Source organism: Channa argus, chromosome 2 (assembly GCF_033026475.1).
Source record: "Channa argus isolate prfri chromosome 2, Channa argus male v1.0, whole genome shotgun sequence".
NCBI classification, from domain to species: domain Eukaryota; kingdom Metazoa; phylum Chordata; class Actinopteri; order Anabantiformes; family Channidae; genus Channa; species Channa argus.
This window is the reverse complement of record NC_090198.1, coordinates 5023645-5047889: the sequence shown is the minus strand read 5'-3', so window position 1 is coordinate 5047889 and position 24245 is coordinate 5023645. Positions and strand designations below refer to the sequence as shown.

The following is a 24245-nucleotide window of genomic DNA, read 5'->3' as shown; positions in this document are numbered from 1 at the left end:
GGGTCTCAGCAGTTTTCTAATTACTTAAGCGATTGAGACAAGAAAAACAGAGCATAACAGGGAGCGGAAGGAGAGATGCAATTGTATATGTCCCTAATGTCTAATTTCAAAAAGCCAACAGGCAGCCAGTACAAAATGATGTGGATTAAAGCATTCTTCTCTCTCTTTCTTTGACTTTCATCTTTCTAATAAGCTGTGAATCTCATCTCATCTTCAGAGGTTTCTCCTTTTTCTTTCATATTAACATTGGGGGTGGTGGATGCAACGGTGATTGAGATGCAGATCTTGGCTCAACAGTAATTGCATTGTGGGGGGACATTTGGTTGATAAGCATCCAATAGAGCTTATTAAAAATGTTTTGCCCAGAAAAAAAGGTTATTAAGTGAGGTAGTGAGAGAACTTTGGAAACAACAGGAGTTGGGAACTTTATGGAAACGTGATATTCATTGTGTGTTGTTTTACCACCAGTAAAGCTGGAGAACCAGGATTTACTTGTACTCCTATATTATCATGCATTCATTTTCTATAACAACTTATCCTACTCAGGGTTGCATGGGGACTGCAGCCTATTTAGTCTATTCTCACTTTGAAAATCACAGCTTTCTCCTTTCCCCTCTGCGTTACATGCTGACGCTAGGGGTACCCACTGTACAGTGATCGACGCTTTGAGCTTTCAGTGCAGTACAGTGGCAACCCCGAAACTTCATCTTTCATAACGATCATCATTTAAGCGCCCAACATCTCACACTAGAGTCAAACCCTGATCCTCTGTGGAAAAGTCCTGTTTCTAGTAATGTGAACTGTTAGCATTTGGTATTTGTGTAATTTATCTTCTAACTTAGCTTCACCCTGAAGTTTTGCTGCCTGACCCTAATATGATATGCCAAAGGATGTATAAAGCTGCACAATTTGATGCCTTAGGAAGCGTCAATATTTGATGCTGTGGGATGAGAATGTGGTGGCCTATCCAAGCTCTCAGGGCGAGGGCGGGGTTCTCCCTAGGACAGGTTACCAGTCTGTCTCAGGGACAGACAGACAACCATTTACACTCTCATTCACACCTGCAGACAATTTAGAGTCATCAATTATCCTAACATGCACGTCTTGGGACTGTGGGAGGAAACCCATCTCTGATTATGGGCAACATAAGGTCTCTGGAGAAGAAAGTGGATAAGTTGACTGCACTGGTGAGGAAGGAAAATATCTTTTGGGAGTGTAGACTAGTGTGTTACAGGGAGACATGGCTGCAGGACAGTATGTCCGATACATGCCTCAGTATTGACGGCTTCAGCACAGTGCGGGCAAATCGGAGGAGAGAGGAAAGTAGAAAAAGGAATCCACCTGCTACTTCACATCTACACCTACCTGGAAAAGCCTGTGGGGGTCTGTAAGGATTATGTTCTTTGACTTAGCCCCATGGTTGCCTGGATTTTAGACTATCTCACTGACCGACCCCAGTATGTCCATCTGCAGAACTGTTTATCTGACACTGTGGACTGCAGCACAGGTGCTCTCCAAGGGACAGTTCCATCTCCCTTTCTCTTCAACCTGTATACCTCTGACTTTAGGTACAACTCATAGTCCTGCCATGGACCCTCTGCATGTTGTGGCTGAGAGGAGACTGTTGTCCAAACTCCTCTCAATCCTTGACAATCCCTCCCACCCACTCCACTGCGCACTGGCTGCACAGAGAAACACTTTCAGACAGAGACTGATCACAGTCACGTGCTCCACAGAACACCACAGATCCTTTCTCCAACTGGCCACTAAACTCGTCAATTCATCCCCCTTCTGTAAAAAGGAGAGGGGACTAAATTGGTCAAATGTTTACTACTCTAGCTGGGTTTTTACTTACTTATTGATCAGTAGTTTTTACTTGTACATGTTTATTGTTTTGGTTTGGTGGAGAGCAGTTGTAACGAGGCAACACGATTTCCCCATAGGATCAATAAAGATGTTTGAACCTAAATTTTTTTTTTTAAATATCATAATCAAGGGAAATCTCTGTGCTGTTTATTAAAAGAGTTATTTTTTTTGTCCTTTATGCGTATCCCGTGAGTTCAGGGTCGCCACAGTGGATCATTCGTCCCCATGTTGACTTGAATATAATGTTTACATGTTTGAGTAGACAAGCTCTTGTAAGTGCTGACGGTGACTCTGTGCTTAAATTCGTCCACAAATAGTGCAATTGTCATGGTGATCTGGCAGTTGCTTTTATTAGTCTCAGCCTTGTGCTTAATGTCATCCAAATTTAGTCATAGAAAGTCAATATATATTATTAATATCAATAATGAGATAGTGATACTGATTGGCTCTTCAGAAAATCTAAGAGGATATAAAGTATTTTGTTTTTGTAAGGGCAAGCCTGATTTTTTTTCTCTCTTAAAGGCCTAAGATACAATGGTGCTTGAAAGTTTGTGAACCATTTCCACTTTGTCTATTTCTGTTTACAAGTTCTAAAACTAGTTAAAGGAGACTCGATTAAACAAAGGAGACAAATACATTAAACTTGTTTTTGAGGGGAAAAGATTAGTGTGAACTAAAAGTAGGAGGTATAAGTTCATTTAAAGAGCAAATTAGATGTCAATCAGGTTTGAGTCTAGAAGGATCTACCGTATTTAAAGAAGTGAAATCTTTCTCTTCTGACACTTCTACAAACAGCAAAGGTGATTTGTGAAGGCCTTGGAAAAAGAGTTGCTGGTACTCACCAAGTTAGAAAGATTACAAAAACAATACTAGAGAATTTGGACTCCACCAGTCCACTGTTGGGCAGATCATGTAGATAATGTATATATGTATGTATGTATGTATGTATGGATAAGAGCAAAGTAGTGGATCATATTAACATTCAGGAGTTCACCTTTTAGTCCAGCACTGAACTCCGTGCTTGACAGGGTGCAAATTTTTGAGACAACTCCATGAACTACAATCAACAGGAAGTCGATCATACAGTAAGACAACAACCCTAAAACACTGTTCTACCAAAGAATAGTTCAAGCAGAAGAAATATTTTGGAAGAAAGAAAATCATGTGGAAGGACCTGAAGCAGGCTGTTCATGCAAGAAAGCCAAAAAACATCCATGAGTGTAAGCTGTTATGTAAAGAGCAATGGGTTAAAATCAAAATCAAAGATTGTTGAATTTATTGCTACAAAAAGCAAAAAAACAAAATTCCATTATTATGACCGTGTGAACAAAAAGTATTTGTTAGAGTACTTACTAATTTAGATTCCAATTCAGAACCTGCTGTAGCAGCAGATATTACATTTCGATCAAGTGTGTCTGATACACTTGATACACTCTGTTACTATTTTGACATTTGCTTACCTTAACCTGGTTTTAATATTTACATTTAATTACATTTAAATGTATTTTTCCCTTCTATTATTAATTGAAATTATTTAATAATAAAACTCTTTGGATGAAGTGTACACTAAACTTTAGTGTACATTTGGGATGTTTCAAATATCTAAGATGGTTATCAGCGAGCTGACAGTTCAGCGTGACTTGTCTTTTTTGTCTTTTATATGTAACATTATAACAGAAAATTAAAGCCTTTTTTTAAAAAATCCTAAGCAGTGCAAATCATGAGAAAGTATAGTTCATAATTATCTGGCTTCATGTCCTAATACAGTACATTTGTTGTCTTGAAAATATTCTGAACCAGCTGCACTATAAATATTTTTCCATAAATACCTGTTGTTTGAAGACTAACATTTAGATCGGAATATCTGATTTCAGTTTTCCAGCAAAAGCGGGCTGATGCTGCGTATATGAGGGCATGAGGGCAGATTGGTGGATTGACAGAAAACTTGGGGCAGAGTTTAAATCTGTTCGGGATCAGGTTTTCATCAAAGCTATTTTCTGGTACAGATCCAAAGATAAGCTCGGACTATGGTGTCACTACAGCATGTAGACTTACATCCACTGCTGTGCTTTGTCAAGGTTCACTGACGAAAAATAAGAAAAAAAATAATTCACCTCCAACTTCTCCTGGTCTGCAGGTGGAAATGCTAAGCTACGCTACCAGATCACATCAGGGAACACAGGAGGGGTGTTTGATGTGGAACCAGAAGTGGGCACCATCTTTATTGCCCAGCCCCTGGATTATGAGCAGAACAAAAGGTAGGAGCATACTGAAAAAGTTTTTACAGTTTTTACACGAAATTCACACGGCTCGTTTTCCTGCCAAACACTTTTTAATCTAGGAATTTTTTGCGTCGTTAAGTGTGAGCCCTTTAAATGTTGATTCCAAATTTAACAGGAACATCCAGATTGAGGCAGTCATCCCAAGAATGAGTCCTGATCTTTTAACATATTTGACCTGATTTTATTAAAGGCAAATTTTAACTCAATTAAATGCAAATTCTCAAATATATATTTTATATTCTGTGTGCAGGGTTATCACAGTAAGTTTTACTGTTGTCGTGTAGTCGTCTTGTTGCGTATACGCTGTATAAAAGCATATGCAGAAAATCAGCAACACCTCAGAATGATCTATCCTATATGTTCTGAAAAAATTAAACATCATAGAGAAAATTATTTTAAAAACAAATCTGGAGTAGAATCTTAAGCAGCTCCAGTTTGCAAACTTGTACTGCAGCTGAGTGCTGAAGCTCAACTAAAACCGATTTACTTGTCTCTAAATCAATTCACCACCTCTCGGGCCCAGCTCAACCTGTTGATACAAATTGTGACCTGATCCATAATTAAATACAGACTCAAAGCTGTGCTGGCCGGTGAAGGCAAAAGCTTGGGGAGCAGGATACTGGCACATCGGTATTGTTTATTTTGGAGCTTTAGGTTTTCAGATGAACCTTTCATCTCCCAGGGGGTTGCACTAAGAGAATGAGAACTGCAAAGCTCACAGAGCACTGCACCCTTGTTCTAAGCAGGGAATTGAAGCGGACCTAATTATATGAGAGAAAAAATGAGCAGTTCTTGTGATTTTTAGATTTGTTCAGAGGATAAGATCATGAGCCATGTTGCTGCTGTTTTCCTGCGCTGCTACTTGTTAATTGATCGAATTATTTTATAGGACATGACAGTATGCTGCGGGTATTTAGCCTTAGTTGAGTAAGATTGTTGGACACCCCTTAGATCAGTTACACGAGTTGGTTTTTTGCACATAAAGTTGCCTACGACAGACCCCATTCTGACTAATGTATGTTGTGCCTCATCTTTTAATATTCAGATTATACTTGAAAATGCATTTCATGACATAACCCACGAAATTAGCCAGCTCTAAATATGCTATAGCTTTCACTTATAATGATGAAGCTGTAACTTTTGCTCAGGTACAAGCTTCATGTTCTGGCTTCAGATGGGAAGTGGGAAGATTACACAACAGTGACGGTAAACGTGGTTAACAAGAATGACGAAGCTCCAGTGTTCACAGAGAACGAGTACTACGGCCGCGTAACGGAAGAGCTGGATGGCTCCCCAGTGTTTGTGTTACAGGTACATTTCAAACACTTTTCAAAAATGTATTACACCATTTGTAAGCTTGACTTTTTGCGAAAATATGAAGAATATCTCTTGCGATAGTCATGCCGTAGTCATGACATTCTGCTAGAACTGTATATGTGTCTGATCTTATGTGTAAAGTGCTGTGAAACAATAATTGTACCCTTCCTGTTTTATTCTCTTTTTGTGTGTATACTAAGCTGTTTCAGATTGAAATCTCACATAAAACACTGTCAACCAAAACAAACACAAATACAAGTTTTGTATGAATTTAAATGTATTTATTTTATATAATATAGGAAAAAGGTTTTGTGTAGCAGCTAAATGCCTTTAGAAATCCAGTTTGGTAGTTTTTTGAGTTTAGTAACTAAGTGTAGGAAAGGTTATAAAGCTGTGGAGTCTAAAGGTTCTTAGACTCCACAGCTCCACAGAAAGAAATACTTTCTTCAAATGGCGAAGACTTGGAACAATAGTGAAACTTTCCAGAAGTGGCTGACCTTCCAAGAATAGTAAAAAAATCATGGTGACGGCTCACAAAAGATCCAGGGAAATTATCTGAAGAACTGCAGGCCTCTCTTACCTCAAGAAAAGGTCACTTTTCATGACTCCACTGCCTGAAAGACATGGGGTCAAAATAGCATCTACAGAGAGGCAAGGTAAAGAACATTAAGACTTGTCGGAGTTCTGCCTCAGCACACCTAGATGACCCCCACCAAACCTTTTAGGAGAATCTTCTATGTCAGATGTAACAAGCCAAACACACTGTATATAAAAAAGAACACGGTCAAACATGGAGGTGGTAGTTGTTTTATGTTTTGCATGTCTGTTTTTTACACACAAAAAAAGAGGAAAAAGCCTCATATTTTTACAGCACTGTACATTACTTGTTGAATTTTTTTCTTGAGACATGAAGCGTTAGCCTCCATCTGAAGCACAGTCATGTATGTGTGTAAGAGGGTTCTCATTAAAGTGAGTCAGCTTGAAATATATAAAAAGTCAGAACCACAATGACCGAACCATTTTTATTTTTTCCTCGGGTAGATTGTCTGGAAAAGCTTAAAACGTAATGGAGCATTAACATAGGGGATAGATTTTTGCAAACAGTTGATTCCACACCAAATCAGAGATCTCCAAACCTACAGTTCATGTCTTTCAAGTCCTCAGTTGGAGGTCACCAATATTTATATTTTATCTAGTAGTTACATTGTTGCCACCACCAGTTGTGATGCGTGAGATAATGTATTTTATAAGTGATCAATCCAGTGAATCAAAGACATTTTAACTCCCACAGATTGTCCCACTTGTGCAAATCTAGCAATATTTCTCACCGTGAGGGAGTACTCCAACATATAAACCAAAATAGTAAAAGGTTTGGCTTCAAAGTGCCTCATTGAAAATCTTGTTCACTCTAGCTTCTCTACTTATGTAAGAGCAATTCTTCCTCTTTAAATGGAACACAGTTAATTTGGCTCTACATCCCACTGCAATTACTGTGCTAAATTGAGACATCTTTGGCCTGCTCACGGTGTAATTGTGACTGATGTGTTGAGGGTGACAGAAGAAGAGAGGCAGGAACGATCGGGAAGAGTTTGGGTTGAAGAGGTTGGAACTTACATGCCAGCACAGACCAGTCGTGAAATGCTTCCAGTCAGGACATTACCCTGAGTCAGGAGCATTTTAATAATTAAATGGTGTAAAAACTTGGGGGATTCAACTTTCATCATCATCTCTGTCTGTGTGCCTTTTGTGTTTGTAGGTAACAGCATCTGACCCAGATAAAGATGCTGATCAGGAGGCCCTCCGTTACTCTCTCCATGGTCAGGGTGCAGAGAGCGAATTCATTATCGATGAGGTCACTGGCAAGATCTATGCACAGCGGACGTTGGACCGCGAGGAGCGTGCTGTGTGGCGTTTTGTTGTCCTTGCCACAGATGAGGGTGGTGAAGGTCTAACTGGTTTCAGCGATGTCATCATCAATGTGTGGGACATTAATGACAATGTGCCCATTTTCACATGTGCCCCTAGCTGTCATGGAGATGTGCCTGAGAATTCTGTAGTAGGGACATCTGTGATGGAGATGACAGCCACCGACTTGGACGACTCAGCTGTGGGGCAGAACGCTGTGCTCTCGTACAGGATTGTGGGTAGTTTAGATGCCACTAACATTGAAATAGGAAGAGTGCCTACCTTCTCAGAAATGTTCACTATCAACCCCACCACAGGGACCATCACTGTAGCCATGGGTGGGCTGGACAGAGAGCAGGTCGAGTCCTACCTCCTGGTCGTGGAGGCCAGAGATGGGGGAGGGATGACAGGAACTGCAACTGCTACCATTCAAATCAAGGATGTGAATGACCACGCTCCAAGATTCACTGACCACTCCTGCCTGGCAAGGATCTCTGAGAATGCAGAGCCCAATGCAGAGGTGGGTCCAGCGAGGGCTTTTCTGTCATCAGTATATTTTGAAATGACCTCTTTGCATGCAAACATAGAATTTGATGGTGGTTGATGGAATACACAGAATCTTACTTTGACCTCAGGAAAGCAGGTACAACACAACGGCTGCACAGACTGAAATTAAAAGTCATCTGCTGACATTTGTGAAATCAATAATAGACATTTAATAACTCTATTTCACATCACAAAATAAAGTCAGTGAATGTTTTTAGTATTTTTGGTTTACATAATGTCAGAGATGAACTCTGTAGCTCTATGTCACTTGTATTCTCTTTCAGGTCATTGTTTCAGTTGGTTTCCTCCCAGTAGCTCCTCAGTTGAAAAAAAAAGTCAGTTTTTATGAACCATTAGTACATTGTGACTGAGAGAAAAGAGCAACAGTAGCTGTTGTAGACATTCAAATTATGACATTCACTGTGACCCAGATCTTTAGCTTTCAGTCCTGTGTTGTGCCAAGATTCAGCAGTTCCTATGTATTAAACTGAAGACCACTGGAGGCAGAAAGGAAACGGTGGTGGTGGTCTACTACTAAAAGGGCGGTGGTTCACACTTTGAATTGTGTGATCCTACACACAAGAAACCCGGGCAGAACAACAACAACCCACAGTTGACCATCAAAGGGTCAACAATTGAACAGCTCCAGAGTCGTTACACCTGCTTCCCAGAGCCTGAAGCCATTCAGATTCGTGGTGAAACGTCTTCAAGTCCAGTTGCCCTGACCAATGCCACGACCTGGATGACTAAGAATCCTCACAGACCATCTTAGTTATGTTCTAGCCTGGGGGACAGGGTGAAACAGTCTAAAGTTTGTGAACTTGAGCAAAACAGTGCAGATTCAAGCAGGGACATCCTCTGCTGTTGGAAGCGCTCATTTTCCGTTCTGCATTGAACCTTGGACCACAATTTGTTAGGTATCGTTATTAATGTGTTCAGTCACTTAATATTAATTTGTGACCACAAACCACATCGAACATTTTTGATATTCTGTTTCAACTTGCACATCTCTTATTCCATAACCAGTCATTAGCCGTGCAACTTCATTTTTGGGAAAGATTAATTCACAGAAATATCATTCAAGAGTACATAAAAAAAGATTTTTAGTGCTTCAAGTCTGCGATCATAAATGAGCAAACTAAAACATAAATAAAATAAAAGAAAGACATGTTATTAATATTAATGGAACATCTGTCAGCGATGCGTCACACGAGCAGCTCTGCTGTAACTGTGACGCAAGTAAAAAGGGAATGGTTCATGCTGCATGAGTTCATCCGCTGCCCAATTTCTTGACTTAAAAAAGTACATATGCACATGACTGCAACTTGCAAGACGCTCATTGTTGTCAATCAACTACATTTCTACCATGAAATAATTAACTTTGTAAGAATTTAGCTAATGCCTCAAAAATGTAAAGAGCCAGAAACCCCAGTGCTTATCCATGTGTTATTGTTTGTTTGAAGGTCCTGGAGCTTGCTGCAGAGGACCGAGACACTGGAGAAAATGCCCAGCTCACTTTTAGCGTTGTGGCTGGAGACCAAGAGCAGAAATTTTACATGGTCAGTCACAAACAGGAGCAGCGTGGCACCTTAAAGCTCAAGAAACGTCTGGACTATGAACGGCACAGCGAGCAGAGGTTCAACCTCACGCTGAAGGTAAAAAGGAGGCTGTTCTAAACCCACTGTTTTGAATTTTATTTTATCTATGTGAATCTTTGCTTTTGTCCGAAAAAAAAACCTTTCATGAACCCTGTGAGAAACAGATTGAGAACAACAGTTGGGGTCAAGACTGACAGACGGATGAATGATGTTGCCTGCTGTTAAATTGAAAAAAATATAAAATTTGGTGTCTTATATGTTCAGGTCCATTCATATACAGGGAATTGTTGAAAGTGAATTTTTGCAAGCAACAATCTCAAAGTTATTTGTTTTACTTCAGTGTTCATAAATCCCTCAAACCACCATGTCAGCATTTCTGTGAAAAGCCAAGACAAAACATTTCAAGGTGAAAGAAATCTTATAAAGCCTGTAAAACAGAAGATGCCAAAGGTCAGATACAGACAGGAACCTTAAAATACAGTCTGTTATATTGGTGGAAGTGAGAAGTAGCTATTGGAAAAAAAAGCTAAATTCGACAAGGTTATATTTAGAAAAAACAATCAGAAATCAGAAAGTAATGTAATCTTTTTATTTCTATATTGCTTTGTTCCTGCTAACGCTGCTCTCTCTTTTTATTCATCCACTGTGTCACTCAACCAGTGCCGCTTGGAGACAGCAACAGATAAATCATACTGCCAATAAAAAACTAAGTTGACAACATCATGAGGGGCTGGCGTCCAGTGTTCATGTAAAGTGAGTGGATGTGGAACAGGCAGTGAAATTTGGCCACAACATTAAAAAGAAGGGCTCTCATATCCACCAGATGTTCAGAAGAACCCAGTCATTCATAAATGCGCCTTTAGTGTTGAGGTGTACTTTATTTGTGTTTTCCTTGTTGTTGTTGTTGTTGCCTATGTGGCTGTTATGATTGATGGATTTAAATTATATCTATACTAGAGTTATGTTTTATATTTGAGTCTGTATTTGATTCCTATTTCAGGTTGAAGACCTGGACTTCTCCAGCCTTCTGCAATGTGTGGTGGAGGTGGAAGACTACAATGACCATGCTCCTGTCTTTATTCCACACTTCCTGTCCCTTGCTCCACTTCCTGAGGATGTTGCCGTGGGAACCAGTGTGGCGCGTTTGGTGGCCAGTGACTCTGATTCTGGCCAAAACCGTGACATCACCTACAGCTTAGCAGAAGAATCAGACCCTGAGGGGCTGTTCACCATCGACCAGTCTGGTGTACTCTCCGTCACCCGGCCTCTGGATCGTGAGAGGATATCTCAGCATATCTTGGTCATCATAGCCACAGATCATGGGGTTCCACCTCTAACAGGCAGTGCCACAGTCCAGCTGCCTCTATTAGATGTGAATGATAATGGACCAGAGTTTGAGGCGGTATACTCCCCGATAGTCTTTGAGAATGTGGCTGGACCACAGGTAGGCTTGACTGGCCTCATGTTAAATGCACTGATCAGCCTTAACAGTATGACCACTGATAGGTGATGTTATAATGGCAAATGAAAGTGAGTGGAATATGTTAGGCAGCAAGTTCACATTTTGCCCCTGAAGAACACATGGGTAAGCTAAAGGATTTGAGCAACTTTGATAAAGGCCAAAGAAGGAAAAACCAGCAACAGGATTATGGGTGAGTATGGGTGAGCATTTATTGGGGGCGGCTATAGCTCAGTTGGTAAAGGCAGTTGCTTACGGACCACAGGGTGATTGGTTCGATCCCCAGCCCTGGCTATATGTCGAAGTGTCCCTGGGCAAGACCTTGAACCCCTAACAGCCCATTCCCCCTCCCCAGCTATGCAGTGCCGGTCCAAGCTGGTAGAAATTGGGGAGGGTTGTGTCAGGAAGGGCATCCGGCGTAAAAACTGTGCCAAATCAACATGGGGACAATGATCCGCTATGGCGACCCCGAACTCACGGGATAAGCCGAAAGGAGAGTAGTAGTGTGGGTGAGCATTTATTCTGGTCCAATTAAATTCTGAATATGTTATTGCTGGTTCCAATAGAAATATGTAAAAGGAGGACTTAAAGAATCTGGAATTTGGTGCTGACGTCTTGTTGTCGGATTGTGGGGTCTGATCTCTGATGGGTCAGAGTAGCAAAATGGGACTTTCTCAATAATAACTGGGTGGTCGTTATGTTATGGCTGATTGGTGTATATGTTAATGTCAGGAGAGAAGTTATAATAAAAAGGAGCAATTTTACCCTGATAAACCACAGGCTCTCCACCCTTCTTTAGGTTGTAAGGTTGAACCAAACATCAACCCTCCTTCGGGCCGTGGACCTGGACTCTCCCGAGAATGGTCCACCCTTTCAGTTCAACGTCCCCCCTGAGTTTCTCCACAGCAATGACTTCTGCCTCCAGGACAACCTGAATGGCACGGCAACACTAACAGCACTGAGGATGTTCGACCGAGAGCGCCAAAAGGAGTTCCTCATTCCTATTATCATGAGCGACAGTGGCCATCCAGTGGCCAAAACAGTCACCAGCACCCTGACAGTGACAATCGGCGACCAAAATGATCATGCGCATGTAGGAGGGGACAAAAAAATTTTCATCAATAGTCACAGAGGTAAGAAAGTCCTCAGAAGCGATTAAACGATGGATGCATGTATCTGATTAATAAAAAAACCTATTGTCTTCAACCACATTTTAATCTCAGCTCTCAAAGGTAGTTTCTGTCTCGGTGGGTGCAAAACCAATTAATTTGTAATCACTGTGTAGTAATTAACACACATACAGTGTTTCTCACCTCTGCCTCAATTGTCACCACATTATCATTGTCTGCGTGATCCGTGTTTAGCCAGACTGGATCCCATGGTGCTGTTGTAGGGGTTTAAGGGTCAATTGAGATGCAAATAATTAAAATCATAATGTGCTTCTTGTTTGGTGTATAGATTAACCACAAATTATTGCACCGTATATCCCAGATGACAGTGAATCAGATTTTGTGTTAAGAGCCTGCCCATAACCCTGTCGGGATTTTATTGGACTCAAAAAACATTATTGTTGATCAGCTGAGCCACAGGTCAATCTGTTGCTGGTGTTTATACACTTCTGCCTAGTGTAAAAATATCATGTAATTATCATTTTGTCTCATTAAAAGCCACAATTACTAGCACTTTGACTTTGTATCAGTGGTGATGGACTTTGTCAAACATAAGGCATAATGTCAAGGTGTGTTTCTAAATTCTGATTGGTATAACTAGCAGTAAGATTCCCACTTGGTTTAGAATGTGAGTACTTAGAGAGCAGAGAGTGGTAATAACAACTGTTAATACACCATCATTATTATCATTGTTCATTCACTGTGCGTTTTCCTCCTTCCTTTGCTAACAGCTGAAATCTCAGCTGTTAGGTTTTACTTAAAGGAAAAAAAAACTGAAATATGTATATTGAGACATTATAGTTATCTATATGATATTTACTGTTTGGAATATACAGTATTTATTGGAGTATTTAAAATGGAAATAAATGCATTATTCTACCATTCAACTTCATACAATAACCAATAATGACAACTTGATCATTTTTGTTTGTGTGAAATTATTATTCTTAAGAAAACGTAACTGAAGTATCTAATTTACAAATGTATGCAGAACCTTTGTTATAGTAGTCCAAAATGTGGACAGGTGCGTTCTGTTGTCTTTTATTTGTCCTGAGGAGTCTACAATGTGACTGCAGTCCACCTAAGGCAAATTAAACTGATTGAACAGAGGTTTAAAAGGTACAGACGTGTGTAAACGCTGGCAAGAAACACGTACAGGCTTTTGCATCTTTTGTTGGTTTTATTGGTGGAATTGGTGAAATTATTTAAACTGATCACAAATCACCCAAAAAAAAAAAAGAAAAACGTTTCCTTTTTAAGCATATTTGAGCCCAGAATAACAGTTCAGCAATAACTGTCTGACAAACTGTAGCAATTTACTAATCAGTTTTTCCAGAAACTCAACTGCAGACGCTGTTAAATTGATCGTGCATGTTCCTCACATGTGTTAAAACATGTAAAAAAAAAAAAAAAAAGGTTGTGTCCAGTAAACCAATATTATGAGTTTTTATTTCTCTTTTCCTCTATTGGGAGAGTGACCTGTCATTATCAGTGAAAATTAGAAGTACAACAAAAACAGATTTACTTCGAAATTCGTAAGTCTATGCTTGTCTTAAGAGAGGACGGCATTTAAAAGATAAAACCAGGAAAGACTTCTTCAAAAGATCTACATTGTAATACATTGTAGTCTCCAGACACATTCTTCAACTGGCCAAAGTCAACATTTACACAAGAAGACATGTATCCACGTAAAGTCCAAACAGTGGACATTAGATGGCTGCGACAAAGTGTTGTTGATGACTGATGAGTCAACGTTTTTAGGTGTTTGGAGCCAAGTGAAGAACATGTGTTACAGGCAGAGTTCATTAAAAGTGGATAGATGTCTGTCTGACACCATCAGTGAGGTGTGAAGGTTGAAATGTCGTGATCAGGGGATGGTTTGGTTATAGAAAATCTGCATCGTGTGCAACACATCCTTATTCAGCATTCGTTTCAATCCCTATCGAAGACTCCAAGAATTCTTACATCCAGGATGTATTTAAGAGAAGTACATCAACAGAGTTTAAACAAAGTTCTAAACTTCATATGATACACATTAGTTTTACATCTCTCCGTTAATAGGCAGAATTCTATCCACCCTCAGGCTACTGCTCCCAGCCCTTTTCTCCTTTCATGGTAACCTTTGCTCTTTTTTAGCACTTAATAATCACACGCGAACATGGAGTGATTCTGGGTCACTGAAGTGTGGGACAATCTATCCTTAAAACATCCTTCATAACAACTTACCATTACAACCATTTAAAACTGAATCATACTTGATTTTCAATCACAAAATCACATGTGGATATCTTCAAAAACTGATCAGCAGAATGACACCGATTTGTCAGACAGTTGACTGTGATTCTGTGCTTAAATATGCATCACAAATCATACACCAGAGTGTGTAAAACCCCTTTCTAAAGGGTCAGTTGTTCCTGGGAGCACAGTGACATGAATTTTTGTGAAATTGCTGAAGTCTAGAAGCACAAAGACTGGTCCCAGAGTTGACCATCAGACAAAGCTTAGTCACCGGACAGGAAAGACCTTTTTCAGGGAGGTAGCAAGGAAGCCAGTGGTCGTTTCAAAAAGAATAAAGAACTGGGGGAGATTTGGGGGAACTTGAAAGAAGCACAAATATCTCAGTAGCAGTGCATCAATCAGACCTTTATGCCTGTTGGTATGAGATGGTTGTGGAGACTTAACCAGGAAAATGTAGAGATGGAATTGCTGCCAAAGGGTCTACAATGTACTGAATTAAGGGTCTTTTGTAAATGAGATTGAACTTTTTCCCACATTTAATTATTATTATTTTTTTTACTTTTGTGATAAGTTATAGTATGAAATTTAATTGGGATTTTTCGAATTTAAAATAAAATCACAAGGCAGAGAATTTTGCACAAAGTGTAAAGTTCAGACTTCTTTCTGAAGTGATTGCATGTCAAACATGTATTATTTGTATGAGTTAATAAAAAAAAAAAAAAAAAACTTTAAATAGATTTTTTTCTGGTATGTTTTTAGGCCGCATGCCGACTACAGTGCTTGGAAAGGTGTACTCCCCTGACCCTGATGACTGGGACAACAAGACGTATATCTTTGAAGGACATGTGCCAAGGTAAAGTATGCAACTCTTGATGAACCATTCAGAGAACCATTAAGAACAGGACAGCACAGGAAAAGAAGGCTGCTCTTTGTAAGCAGCTTTGTAAAGCCTGAGCATCCACACGTGTACTCACTGAAAGTGTTCACATTCATTTTATATATTTCATATATAAATATGAAATATATAAACTGTGTCATAATCAAGGGAAGGGTTTGACTTTGACACATTAATGAAGTCCCATTAAGAAGATGAGTTTGTTAAACTTGACAATGACGTAATATAATAACTTTCCATTATGTTAGAATTTGAATATTCTTCTGTAGAACTAGCATTGTGTAATTTTTCTTGAAACAGAAGTTGTTTTTGCTCATAGTTATTGATAGAAGTCTGCCAACCACCAAACTTCTTCCCACATCTATGATTCTGTGTTTAGTTTATCTTTCTTCTTTGTTACTTCGTCATCCTTTCCAATTTTCCTATTTTGTCCTTGTTCTTCCCTTCTTCCAAATCTATGTTTTAGTGGTTTCTGATCTGCTTGTGAAAATGCTCCTTTAAACTTTCCTTTGCCAAGCACGTGTAAAAAAAAAAAAAAAAAAAAATCACATACAGTACAGTGATGCCTCCAGCTTCTCGTGACACCTTTAAGCTGACTCACACCATGCAATCTGTACATGCATAAGCACGTTTGACCCCCAGAGTTTGGTTCACTTGACATGTGTCATTGCTCCATTAAATTTGATTTGGGCACACAACACATCCAGTGTGATTGATAACTTTGCTCAAGCACTGAACTCCAGTGCCTCTCTTCAGCACAGAAAATCACATTGTGGTGATGCAAGCATGCTCAAGCACAAAATTCAAAGTGCAATGTGAGGGCAGGTAATCCTGAGGCCAGCAAAGGTTAGGGGAGGTGGGGGGGGGCATATCATGCTTGTGCAACAGTACAACCTTAGTTTTTATCTTCCAAACTGAGCCGAACTCAAAAGAGAAAAACCTCCTTTCTATCTCAAAGTCAAAGTTCAGCCTGAATGGAGGGCTGTGCTGTGCGTAATATAAGGTATTAACATTTCATGACAGCATCTGTAGTTGTAAGGAAAGTTCAGAACACATTGTCTCATCATTGCAGCACTGGATTTTCACAAAATGGAACCTGTCATAGCTTGTTCTGGTCTGCCTGGTGGATCAACCCCACAAAATGTTCATTCACTTTTTGGTCAAGAAGAAGATTCGTTATGAGAGCAAGAAGTTGGAGATGAACACAAGTCATCTTAATAGTTCAAGGGTCATATTTAAACTGGGGTAAAAGTGTCCAATAATGTAAGGAGATGATATTCAGTATCAATAAAGGCAGGCTCCAGTAAATTGGGAAGTATAGCTGAATATTTATAGTATTAGAATACATGTAAAGTTATCTTTCAGTGAAATGGAATTAAGTGCTAGACGTGACTTAATCTACACACCAAGGCATTTGTTGAAAAATGTGTTAATGTCGCCCTTGTCTCACATCTGTGTCCCGCATCCAGTAGAAATTCACAGTTTGTAAATGAGCTTGGATTCCACTCATCGTTCTAATGTTGGTGTAGTGGGGGCGATCATTGGAAACATGTTACAGTTTGCATGAATCACAAAAACACAAAACACCCAGTATTTTGCAGCTTGCTGCCCATGAGGCTGTGTAGCTACAGAGTGTCCATACTTGACCCATGCTGTCCACCCACCAGGCGGTCTTAATGTTTTGTCTGGTCCCTATGCCACAACAATCCCAGGTCCAGAACTGCTCCAATTCTGGACCAGGGAGTGGGATGCACCACATGGTACATAAGTCTTGTGCACAATGCACACAGCCAATCTTCTATGATAACACCTTGATGAGGGCCCATGCACCGTCCATGCATTTTAAGTTCAGCTAAAAGGACTTAAACACAGAATACATTTTACACACTGGACACCCAAAGCTGAGCTTTCACAGAGAGTCTGGACTTAATGTATATTGTTGACTCTGGTTGACTGTAGACATAAAGCCATGCGGTTATTCTGAGCATTTCTTTCCTTCTAGCCAGTTACTATGCCAACCTTTGATGAATTAACAACTAAAATTACTGTTCTCTGCAGACTCACTGAGCCATCAGTAATAGCCTAATGACTAATCAGCGCCACGCTAAGGGTTAGTGCTATAGATTCAGCAGTTTGACCCTCTCTGACTCAGAGCAAATAGCTCCGGCTGGGCAATGCATTGATTGCACTGTTCACCTGTGGTGTAATTGGGTGTTGCAAACACACCAGCAGGCTGGATCACGTCGCAACTGTAGTCCAAGACTGGCTGTAGTCAGAAAACGCATAAGCCAGCAACTTACAGTATACTGGTGTCAACCACTTGAGTAGCAGATACCCACTGCATGCAGCCCCTTGAGTTTTGTTACTTATTAATGTTAAGTACTGTTGTGTGGAAAGTTGCTTGGTGTAGTGGCTAATTGCCATCTCACAGGAAAAAAAGATTCTGGGTTTGCTGTTTGGGTGCTCTTTGGGATCTGATTGCCCCTAATCTCACCCAGTTTCAGCTGGGATGGCCCCTGTAAGCCTCTAAAGCATAAACAGTAGAGACTTCAAGGCTTGGGTGAATTAGAGCAAAAGCGCTGAAAAGCACTTTTTTGACTGATGTGGTTTTCTTTGTGCCTTTGTTTTCTCTCAGTTACTTCATCCTGAATAAGCGAACAGGCTTCCTGATCATTAAGGAGAACGCTCCTCCCGGCACCTATCAGTTTCAAGTTCGCGTGTCCGATGGAGTATGGCCCGATGCTGTCTCCACTGTCACGGTGCATGTGAGGGAGCTGCGAGACGAGGCCATCTACAACTCAGGGTCTCTTCGTCTGGCAGGTGAGATTAACCCGCAGACCTACAGAAACATGCAAACCCACACAACCCCTATCTGTCCCTGACTAAAAGGGTCCTCAGGGTCACATGTGAACGTCTTCCTTTATCTTTCTCCAGATGTTCACCGTTTAACTCTGGTGTTCACATAGAGCTGATGTTGTCTGTATCTAGTGTTCATTCCATCTCTCACCGTGTCCCTTGCTGTTTCACTAATGTAGGATGTCCCATAGCTATGAGTGTATGATGTCATAGCTTGACCCATGAAACCTCCATCCACTGGTGAAGAGATGTGATTAAAAGCCAGGCAAATAGACAATAGCAAATATAAGTGTTGCTGTTCTATTTAAAAATGTAGCTTTCATACATTGTGGGGGGTCAGAGGGCCAGTGAGCCGACCAGTGAAATTATAAGGGCTCCATTGAACTCTAGGGCACAAAACTCAGTGACACACTGGTTTAGGATCTAATTGATTGTTGTGTGCTTTGGTTAGAGGAGAGGTACAGTAAAGGGTCTGGTGATGTAACTTGTGTATAAGTGCCAAGAATTCTCTGCACCTTCTTTCTGAACTTCTCTGCACACTTTTATTCCCCAGCATTTCTGTCACTTTACAGCATGAAGTCACAATAAGATAAATCTTCTTTAACCACCTTGTGTTTGAAGTCACAGTTAAGTGTTTTCTATTGTCCCAGGCCCCGAAAACATGATCTCTTCTTAGTCTGAATGAAGCCTAAATGCACTGGAACTCACTTTGTGTGCACAACCAACAAAAGGTTGGTTGTGCACGCTGCAGTCAAACAAAATGAATTTTGTTCTGCACGATCAAACATTTTGGCAGAAAACAAGTGCATTGTTCGGGAACATTTTACTGATTTGTACAAATATAACATACTTGTGACCTATGTGCCAATCTTTACATTATCATCCTAATTATCTTAAAGAGAAAACATCTTATACTTGCTGTTACATTCCTTTTCAAAACTTATTTTTTCTTGCAGAAAAATGAGCAATAACACATATCTAGTATAAAAGTTCACGATTCTTGAAATTAAACTGGCACGTGATGGAATAAGCTGATCATAACAACAATGACAGCCAGACTGACTAAAGATTGCTTAGTCTAATTCTCCAAAAGACAGTAGCTGTACTGTTCTGCCTTTATAATCATCCCAAGGCACAGCAGATATCTGTTTGATTTGCACTCTGTAACAGGAATTATGACACATCATCACAGCCGAGACGGTATAACACGGTCTCATAAAAACTCTTAGATCGATTAAAACTTCTCATTCTGCTAATAACTCCTGCGGGACCATCCATTCCATTCTCCTCCCCACATATTTCCATCTCAAGCCTGCAGCAGTTGCATGCATTTTTGATCAGAACACAATTAGACGAGATATAATGCAGTAAAAACCAACATGATGTGATGAAGACTGTTTAGGTTCTATAATATAAAGTGTTGTTGCAAAATGAAAAATAAGCAGATTCATTATTGGACTGTCAGCAAGCGTTTTGCCTGCATGTAAAACAGGCATGTCTCAGCTGAATTAAACATTAAAAGAGACATTGTCGTATTCTGGCAGAATATCTGAGCTGCTGTATTAAGATTCTGAGACTCTCCACACGATTCCAAAACTGTCAGATTGTCATAATGTGGTGAGAGAGAGAGAGGTCTGTCTTTAAAGGAGCAGATTTTAATTGCCAATGACTGTCATTACCTCTAACACACCCTCCTATAATGTGTGATAACAACGTCTGATAAATGTGAGCCGTGCCCAAAAAATTAAAACTGCAGTCAAATTAGTGCCACGTACAAGGGAGTGTTGCAGAATGTGGCTATTATTTGCAAACATGTCCGCAGTCATAGAAAATTAATGAGCACTGATTATTGTTTGCTCTAGTTGTTTGCAGTGTTTCAAAGGACTGTCACACTCTCAATTAAAGATGTTTCCTTTAACAAATGATTGCACCTATTATTAATTCCTCTCCGCTGACTCATAGGACATCAGTTATTGTTTAGATGATCACAGGAAAGCCAGTTTCCATTGCTTATAGTGGCAAAATATTTAGTCGAGAAGCTTTTCGCTAAGCCAGCACATTCTCCTCACATGTTGAGCAGCATCCATCACTACCTGATGTACAGCACAACGGCCGTCTGCTCAGAATCAAATTCGCTTTAGAGAAACGGGACATGGCTGAAGGATTTTCATGATTTCAGAGATATTGAAATAGAAGCAAAGGGGTGTGGGTTCGCTCAAGAGACGTGTGGAGAGCAGGGGGAGAGAAAGAAGGAAAGGATGGAAGAAAGAGTCAAGGCTCATTTAAGTGGATAAAAAGATTTGCTTCTCATCCTGAAAACAGGGTTGAGGTAAATTACCGTGCACAAAACTGAGAGGCAGTATGGTGAAGAACAGCTGGCGCTCACATTTCAATATTTACGTAAGCGAAATGAATCCATGCACACGATGTCGCCTGGCAAGTGTATGTTTAAGATGACTAATGGAATTTAAAATTTAAGCAGCGCTCAATTCACACAGTTCTGTTTATTTCTCAAAGCATATTCTGTAGTAGTATATATATATATATATGTATATATATAATTTGTTTTTTGTTATTTTTATTCAGAATAAAAAGGTTAGGCTTGTATACTACTTATCCCAGAGGGGGGTCACTTCATTAAGGTTATTAAATAGATCTACTGTTCAAAGGGATGTTAGCTGCTTTTTGTATTGATTAAAAACTTCAGCTGAAACCTAGGGACTATAATTAAGCACTGGAGAGGCCAGTTTCAGCCCCTGCTGTGAGCACAGCAAACTGCGGGTTAAACCTGTTTTGACAATGAAAGAAACTCACAAAAATGCAATTTTAAGGTTTCAAGGTTTCAAAACGCAATGTTGTATCAAGGATTAATGACTCTAAAATCATCCAGCAGTGTGGGCAAGTTGCCAAAACAGCAACAGAGTGTGTGTGTGTGTGTGTGTGTGTAAGATATGTAACAGAAGTCATTTCTAGGATTTTATTTTTTCCATGTGGAGCTTTGCAGTAAACAGTCTCATTGATTCTCAGTCTCGGGGATTATGAAAATATTCTACTTATAGCATTACTTACACCCTCCTTGACATTCTAAATCCCATTTCAAGAACAAATGTGGAATGCAATAAGGGTGCACAATGAAAGCACTAGTTAAATCTGCCTCGCTGAGATTAAGGCGCTCTCCCTCTCCCACTCTTTTTCTCAGTATTGATGGAAAGGTAAAAAAAAAATAAAAAATGTGGTAAACAAAAAGTCCTTGAAATGTCCACAAAACACTAGCTTAGAGTGAAATGCATAGTGCTCAGAGGGGAAGCACAAACAGAAGCACATGGTGAATATGTACACTGCATACAGCTGGTTGTCAGTTTGTGCTGTGATAAGTATAGAAGGACTTTATTAACTTTTAATGGACAATGCAGTACTAAAATATTTCCATAATAATACTTTTGGAATACTTTTTTTTGCTTATGAGTTGAGGAAACTGGGAAAAGTAATGGCACAATAACAGGGGCAGGTTGTTTGGTCCACGAAACGAGACGCTGACAGGCAAATCTCAAAATTCAAGAAATGCCAAGAAGCATATTTATTTCTTTACCTCTGTGGCCTAATAGGCCTGATACATTGGATAGTGGACGGTTTACACAAAACCATCCACTTTCAGTACTGGATCATGACTACAGCTAGTATTTGTCTTTCTTTGATTTCGTTCAAAGTGTGTTTTTTTTTTTCAATGTGTGCCGTAAAACTGAGACATCAGCTCTGACTAATCATCATGTTGCTTCATCTGTGCTGCAGCTTGAAGGATATTCAGGTGTTGACTATGAAGAAGCTGCTTGTCGGCAAAGAAAAAAAAAAGCTGATGCAGTAGTCGGTCTACATTGCTTTAAGTTCAATAATGTGGATTTGGGGCGTCATGGCCCTTTTGGGGGGAGCTGGTGCTAACCCCAGCTGTCATTATGTGAGAGGCGGGTACAGTCTAATCACAGGACCATGCAGACAAGCGTGCATTGGGGGAGGACATGCAGACTGTGAACATGTTCAAACCCTGACCCTGAGTGCTAACCCCTCCTCCATCATGCCCACTTCACTTTTTTTAACGCCATTCAAGAAATAATATGTTAACTTATACCAGAATGAGAATCATTTTCTAAAATCAGAAAATCCTCATATAGTATTTGAAAACAATAACTAACATAATTTGGTTAATTCATTGAAATTTACCAAAAATGTTACATTTATAATGCTTTCGTTGATTATCTTCTTCCAGTAGTTCCAAAGGACATCACCTCATCTACCCAACAGCTCCAGACTCCACTACTGTCTCACTACAATCTGCCGCTGTAACTCGAAATCTCCTAACTCTGTTATCTGTTACATGTTTGCATTTATCAGCACATGGTATGTTTTGACAGCTCACAAACTACATACTGGGATGTTTATTATAAGAGAGACGAGTGGGAAATTGGTGGCATTTAGTGGTTGTAGCCTCCCAGAGTTGCTGATGATTCATAAATTATTTGCAAGAAGGACAAAGACAAGACACCAGTTCTGTCCTGGTTAAAATTAACACTATTGATTTGCGATTTCAGTCCCGGTTGGTACTTTAATCAGTGTGGTTTCTGTGTTTAACCCAAAACCAAGATTTTTCTCTAAACCAAACCATTTTGGTTTTGTTCTTAAATGTAACCATAAACATTGACTTTCCAATTCAAGAGAGATTGCAGCATCACATGATGATGATGATATACATAGTCCCAGCTAATAATGGCTGTTAAAAGGTGTGATAACATCAACGATTGGTGCCTTGTCTGGTTCTGGTTTAACCAAGAGTGTTTCGTCTCTCACAGAATGTGGTGCACAGAGAAAATGCTTTGCAGCCGTGCATTAAACAATTACACAATAAACATTTAAAAAATATCCCAGAATAACTATAATAAACTGATAAGTAATCAGGTCTAAACAAGAAAAACAGAAAAATGAATGAACTTCTGTCAGAGTGGTCACAGACCTGCTAATGTGCTCCGGCCCCTTACAGCTGGTATTCAGAGTGCAGCATCCTGTTCTAGAGTAGTGGGAAAATTAGAATTTTTTTAATTCAAATACCAAAATTGCCAAATTCTGGACTTATTTCGTTTTTTTTTTTTCTATAAAACTTGATATTTGCTGTTGTACTGGTTAATCTATTGCTTACTTCTCAATTGAATTTCAAGGAATGGGTAGTTTTTATTATAATTTTTTCTTTCAGTGGAATGACAATCTTTCTTAAATTTTTCATTTGTGCAGACATGTTGAAAGCTCCGTTCCTTAAAAAAAGAAAAAAAGTTTCAAGGTAGTTTAAGTCTCCAAAACCTAGAAAATGTTTAATTGCTTAACTTGTAGAAAAAAGGCTAAAAAATGGCTCCACTCTGTTCTGGTGTGTAGGCACAACGAACTGGCCAAAAGCCACAATAGTGTTTGTCTTTTTTCCCCTTCTCATAATATACTGCTGTACTAGATGAACACTCATCGTGTGTGTGTGTGTGTGTGTGTGAAGTCACTAGCCCACAGGCAGGAGCACATCTGTGCGCTGCCTCCTAGACTCCCGACTCCAATGGGCACCTCTGGGAAGGAGGACACAGTAGTGAATTGTGAGGTTGGATCAAAGCCAGGTGCAAAGGCTGCCACTCTGCATTAGGAGTTACTACCCTCTCCCCACCCTCTAGCCCCGATCCCTCCCGACTGTCTCTGTGTCTGCCTGTGTCCTTGTTCTCCCACCGGACTGACTGATGGGAGCTGACATTAGCCTCGATCCCTCATGCTGTATCTGCTGAGCCTGTTCTGAGCCCCCTTGTCTTGTCTCCTAATGCCTAAGCTCTGTCTCCCTCTACACACTTACAAATCTAATCACCCTGCCTCCCCCCTTTGTAGATGTCTATGTGTGTGTGTGTGTGTTGTCTCCAAATGTTGATTATGAAGACATTTTGTTATCCTGGGCAGTTTGCTCATATTCTCAAGTCTTTGTAAGGACAACACATATTTAAAAGTATTTCTGTGTGCCAGTGTTCAGCCTGTAGCTAATTTTCTTTTGGCAAGATTTATGAAACCAGTGAAGTAAGGGCTGTTTCAAGTCTGTCTTAAGTG

General features: G+C 39.9%; 1 protein-coding gene across 1 annotated transcript in view; it reads left to right on the top strand.

The window, feature by feature from the left end:
- The window catches only part of si:ch211-186j3.6 (neural-cadherin), a 306902-nt gene that overhangs the window by 164021 nt on the left and 118636 nt on the right, over nt 1-24245 (top strand). The window contains exons 17-24 of the mRNA XM_067494964.1: nt 4004-4124; nt 5297-5459; nt 7222-7890; nt 9380-9571; nt 10515-10958; nt 11773-12106; nt 15140-15233; nt 17911-18095. Of these exons, the coding sequence (XP_067351065.1) occupies nt 4004-4124; nt 5297-5459; nt 7222-7890; nt 9380-9571; nt 10515-10958; nt 11773-12106; nt 15140-15233; nt 17911-18095 (2202 nt within the window). The remainder of the gene's footprint in view (nt 1-4003; nt 4125-5296; nt 5460-7221; nt 7891-9379; nt 9572-10514; nt 10959-11772; nt 12107-15139; nt 15234-17910; nt 18096-24245) is intronic.